The sequence below is a fragment of the Nicotiana tomentosiformis genome, chromosome 12 (genome assembly GCF_000390325.3).
Source record: "Nicotiana tomentosiformis chromosome 12, ASM39032v3, whole genome shotgun sequence".
In the NCBI taxonomy this organism is placed as follows: Eukaryota; Viridiplantae; Streptophyta; class Magnoliopsida; order Solanales; family Solanaceae; genus Nicotiana; species Nicotiana tomentosiformis.
In genome coordinates, this window is record NC_090823.1 from 77,640,499 (window position 1) to 77,646,556 (window position 6,058).

The 6,058-nt window shown below is 37.6% G+C and overlaps 1 protein-coding gene across 1 annotated transcript; it reads right to left on the reverse strand.

The window, feature by feature from the left end:
* Positions 1 to 256: 256 nt before the first annotated feature.
* LOC104096797 (uncharacterized) lies at positions 257 to 1,453 on the reverse strand. Its single transcript, XM_009603228.1, has one exon. The coding sequence runs from the start codon at positions 1,451 to 1,453 to the stop codon at positions 257 to 259; it is 1,197 nt and encodes a 398-aa protein (XP_009601523.1).
* Between the last annotated feature and the right edge of the window lie 4,605 nt (positions 1,454 to 6,058).

Below are 6,058 nucleotides of genomic sequence, written 5' to 3' on the forward strand. Positions count from 1 at the left end.
CATACGATTTCTTTTGGCACTCTGAATCGGCATATAACATTCCGCCAAATAAAATCCATTACTTCCTTTTCTCGCAGCTGTTTGAAAGCTCCTGCCTCTACCCATTTGGAAAAATAATCTATTAATACTAACAAAAATCGTACCTTTCTTTTAGCTTGTGGCAAAGGACCCACTATATCTATTCCCACTTCATGAATGGCCATGGGAAAATAACCGTGTGTAATAATTCTACTGGGCGATGCATATTATTTCTATATCATTGGCATCTATCACACTTTGCTACAAAACTTTCTGCATCTTCCTCCATTTTAGGCCAGTAGTATCCTGCTTTAATTAGAGTTTTTACCAAAGATCTACCTCCTGCGTGATTTCCACAATGCCCTTCATGCACTTCTTTCATCACAGATTCTATTTGAGCAGGTCCAAGGCATCCTGCTAAAGGTCCACCGAATAATTTTCGATATAGATTTTCTCGAATTAAACAGTAACGAGCAGCTTTTCGTCGAAGCGACCGAGACTCTTTTTTGCCTTCAGGTACGGTTCCATACTGCAAAAAATTAACAAGCTCGTTTCTCCAATCCCAAGTCAGATTATTGAAACTTACCTCGTTTTTATCCTGGTCCAGTGCTGAATAAAATAAATATATTACGATAGCATTTTCTGCACTTGTTATTTCCGTAACTGATGCAAGATTAGCTAGTGCATCTGCTTTTGTATTTTCTTCCGTGGGTATTTGCACAATCTTCCATGATTGAAATTGCCTTATCAATTCTCGTGCCTTTTTCAAATATTGTTGCATCCGTGCTTCTCTAGCTATGCAAGTCCCCTGCATCTGATTGACTACCAACTGAGAATCACTTTTAATCACGTTTTGCTCTATGGAGAGTTCTCGTGTCAGTTCTAACCCTGCAATTACAGCTTCGTACTCTGCTTCATTGTTAGTAATAAGGTAACATTTAATTGCTTGTCTTATACTTTCTCCCGAAGGTGGAATTAAAATAATACACAAACTTGCTCCTTTAATATTTGTGGAGCCATCTGTAAATAGAGTCCCCGTACCTGGATTAGATCCGGTGAATATTTGTAATTCCTTTTCTACTTCAGGAACTATTTTTGTGCTAAAATCTACTACAAAATCTGCTAAAACTTGTGATTTTATTGCAGTTCTAGGTTGGTACATGATATTATACTCACTGAGTTCTATTGCCCACTTGGCTAATCTACCTGGCAATTCTTGTTTATGCAAAATATTCCTTAAAGGATAAGCAGTTATTACGGAAATAGAGTGACATTGAAAGTAAGGTCTCAACTTTCTAGATGCCATAACTAATGCTAAAGCAAGTTTTTCTAAATGAGGATATCTAGTCTCAGCATCCAAAAAAGATTTACTGACATAATAAATTGGAGATTGTTTACCTTTGTCTTCTCGTAATAAAACTGCACTTACAGCCATTTATGAAACTGTGAGATAAACGAACAGCCTCTCACCATCTTTTGGTTTAGCCAGCAAAGGAGGATTTGATAAGTATGCCTTCAAATATTTGAGGGCTTGTTGGCATTCTTCAGCCCACTCGAACTGATTTTGCTTTTTTAGCACTGAAAAGAATTTGAAACTTTTCTCCGAAGACTTAGAAATAAATCTTCCCAGAGCTGCTATCCTTCCTATCAATATTTGTACCTCTTTTTTGCTCGTGAGTATATGAGGAATTTCTTCAATAGCTTTGATCTGTGCAGGGTTTACTGCAATACCTCTATTAGATACAAGAAAACCTAAGAACTTACCTGAAGCTATGCCGAACGCACACTTTTTTGGGTTCAATTTCATATTATAGCTGCGGAGGATCTCGAAGGTATTTGAAAGATTTTAAAAATGATCTTCCGCTCGTGCAGATTTGACTAGCATATCATCAATATATACTTCCATAGTCTTTCCCAGGTATTCTTGAAGCATCTTGGTCACCAACCTTTGATATGTAGCTCCAGCATTTTTCAAACCAAAAGGCATGACTTTATAACAATAAGTCCCCCTGTATGTAATAAATGAAGTTTTTTCTTCATCCAAAGGGTCCATTTTTATTTGATTATAACCTGAATACGCATCTAAAAAACTCAATAGATCATGACCTGCGGTAGAATCAATCAATTGATCTATATGCGGTAAAGGGAATGAATCTTTTGGACAAGCTTTATTTAGATCAATATAATCTACGCAAACTCGCCATTTACCATTCTTTTTTGGAACTACCACAATATTAGCTAACCAATTAGGATATTTTACCTCACGTATTGAACCGATCTTTAAGAGTTTTTGTACCTCATCATGAATCACTTGATTTTTTTAATGAACCTTGCTTCCTCTTCTTTTGCTTGATAGGTACGTATGATGGATCTTCATTCAATTTATGAGTCATCACCTCCAGAGGTATACTTGTCATATCCGAATGCGACCAAGCAAAATAATCTGCGTTAGCTTTTAAAAATTCAACTAACCTACCTCTCATTCATGGGCTAAGCTTTGCTCCAATATAAACTTTTTGATCTGGCCATTGTTCGAATAGCACAACAGCTTCGAGCTCCTCAATTGTTGTTTTGACGTTTTCATTCTCCTATGATTCTTGAATTACATCCGGTCTCGAATCCATGTCAGTTTGCTTTAATACATTTTCAGATGAGATTTGATTTACCACGTCTTCCACGAAATCCTCATTTGTATCAATGCTTTCCTTGTGTGACTACACCACTAAATTGATATTCTTAGAAGTTTGTTGATCTCCTCGAATTTGTTGAATTCCCCATTTTGAAGGAAACTTAATAACTTGATGTAACATAGACGGCACAACATCTATGTCATGAATCCATGGCCTCCCAAGAATCACATTATAGGCCATGTCCGTGTCTATTACTTGAAATTTCATCTCTTTGATGACTCCTTCCGCAAATATAGTTAGCATTATCTCACCCTTCGTAATAACGGTTGAATTGTTGAATCTAGATAAGGAACGTGCTTTTGGTATCATCTGGTCGCTAATTTGCATTTCGTCCACCACTCACAATAAGATAATATTCACGGAGCTACCTGGATCAATCAAAACTCATTTTACATTAGTATCATGTATAAGTAAAGATATTACCAATGCATCATTGTGAGAAATTATTAAGCCATTCACATCTACATCATCAAATGTTATGCTATCTTCTTCCAAGGTTTGTCGAACTCGCTTTCCGTGGGTTACTGTGAATTTTGCCGTCTTTTTCGCAGCTGTGTACGTTACACTGTTGACTTCTTCTCCCCCGCTTATCACGTTCACTATTCTTTTTGGAGATGGAGTTTTGGGAGGTTCTTGTCTATTTTTCATGTAAGACTGTTTTCCTTTCTCGCTGAACAGGTCTGTCAAGTATCCTTGCTTCAACAAATGTTCTATCTCACCTTATAACAGTCTGCAATCTGATGTTCTATGGCCGTGGTCATTATGAAACTCGCACCAGAAATATGGATTTCTTCTGTTTGGGTTTGATCTCATTTCCTTTGGCCATCGTACCTTATCTCCCATACTCCTTAAAACAGCTACCAACTCAGAAGTACTGATATTGAAATTATAGTCTCCAATTCTTGCATTTGCGTTGGTATCCCCATCACGCACATCTCAATCTTTTCTGAACCTAGATGATGATGAACCTGAATCTTTGTTCCTCAATCTATGGTCAGATCGTACATTTTCTGGCTTGGAACGTGCGTCTCGCCCTGAGGGTCCCATATAAGGCTCGTACCTATTTTTACCGGACCTCTTTTCAGATTCCAACTGCTTCGATCCTGTTCTCTCATCAACCTTTGACCGAGCAACGATGTCTTCTTCAATCCCCAGCTTGGTACTATACTTGTTATATATGTCATTCCATGTTGTGGAAAGGAATTCTCGTAAGCTTTCTTCGAGCCTCCTCGTGGCTTCTGAACTTTTTTCGTTTAGATTACTCGCGAACGCCATGGCTGCCCAATTAGCAGGTACTCTTGGTAGTATCATTCTTTCACGCTGGAATCTATCTACAAATTCTCCGAGTAATTCTGTATCTCTTTGCTTCACTTTGAAGATATCTTCCATTCTCTTTCAACTTTTTGAGCCCCCGAGTGTGTTTTTATATATAAATCTGTAAGCTCAGCAAAAGAGTCAATAGAATTTTCAGGTAAAAAAGAATACCATATTAACGCCCCTTTCGTGAGTATTTCTCCAAACTTTTTGACCAACACTGACTCAATTTCCTGCTTGGTTAAATCATTACCTTTTACTCCTGTGGTGAATGCAGTGATTTGGTCACGTGGATCGGTTGTTCCATCATATTTTGGGATGTCAGGCATTTTGAACTTCTTGGAAATAGGCAATGGAGCCGCGCTTGGTTTTCAGGGTTGTTGCGAATATTTATCGATATCCACACCCTTAATCACAGGTGGTACGCCAGGTATTTTCTCGATGCGGTCGTTTTGTTCTTTCACAAGTTTCTGCAAAGTTAGTAGTAAAGTTTGTAAATCGGAATTATTTGGTGTACCTGGTCTCCCATCACGTGACTCATTGGGAGTTCCCCCGCTTCCTAAATTAGCAAGCCCTGAACGTGGAATTTCCACAGTTACAGTATTATTTGGGGGAGTAGTTGGTGGTACAGTTGACAGTCCCCTCACAAAAGTTTGGAGAGCATTATTTACGTGTTCAGCGATCAACTGTTTCACAGCATCCTGCTCAACGGTCTGCTCATCTCCATGTTGTTCATTCGTGTGAGTAGGAGATCTTTCAGGGGTTCCTTCTCGAGAAGTGCATGGAGATCCCTGAGGTGATGGAACTGGAGTTCCTTCTACCTGTTGGTTGTTGTCATTGACAGTTGACATGATTTGGTTATGAGAGAAAAAGATTTGGAAAGTAAAAAGATTATCAGATTTTCGGTAACGGAACCAATTTGTTTAACCAAAAAATAAGATTCTCGGTCAAGCCTATTTTTAGAAGAACTCGGGTTACTGATAACCAAGAAATTCCGTACTTTCTCAATTATATGAAAGGAAATAAACGTGACAAGAAATATGGAAATAATTGATTGAAAGCAAAAGAAAGTAATTGTATTCCAGTAAGAATTAGAATGTGCCTTTACAAGTTAAATTCTCTTCCCTTATATAGGGGTTTGCAAATATAACGTTTCATTCCTTTTATGTCTGAGTCATTATGAGCATTAATGACATTAAATGAACCGTTATAATTGGTGATCGTAACTGTCCATGAAGTTTCTGTAACAGTTTCGATTCTTCTTCCTCATTAATTAGAGGTTCGTGAATCTTTCCTTTTTAGTGTCTTGATTCATTTCATCTGTGTCTCTTCATTGAACAATTTAGGCTCGAGCAACTGCGTCCTTTCATCTCGTGAGTGATTTGTTCGCACCTCTTGTAACTCGTATATCTTTTAATTATTACACTTCAGTTGTCATCTTTTTAGTGATCCACGTATCATGTCCTGTCAGCCACATATAATTTCACGTGCATTATTTATTTTCTATCAATATAATAACTCCATCCAATTATATACCCTCACTCCGCTAAAGAATAGGGAAAAAAAATAAGAAGCTTATACAACGTGTGAGAATGGGAACAACTGAAATTGCTGTATTGCACCAACTTTAAGGAGGCAATAAAATCGTTCTGCAGGATTTCTGACTATTCATTAAATTTGCAGCTCCATACAAGACTTTCTCTCTTCTACTTGATAAGGACAATCACTTAGAGCACATAAAGTGGCTACAAATTCCTTTTAGTTTTTTGTACGGATTCCCACAAAGAGTTGGCTACGTATGTACATTTAGATGCACGAAAATATGACCTTATTTCTTTCAAAATTTCCAGAAAGAAAACCATGAAAACACGGATGTGACACACATGCAAGAGATGACAAGTGCTGAAAAAGAAGGAAATCCAATTGGCCAGCAGTATTATATATTAGAATTTGGAACGGGCGTTAGTATTTTGGCGATGCATGAACAGTAGTGCACACAGCACATATTTAACCATAGAGAATACATACGTAGACAC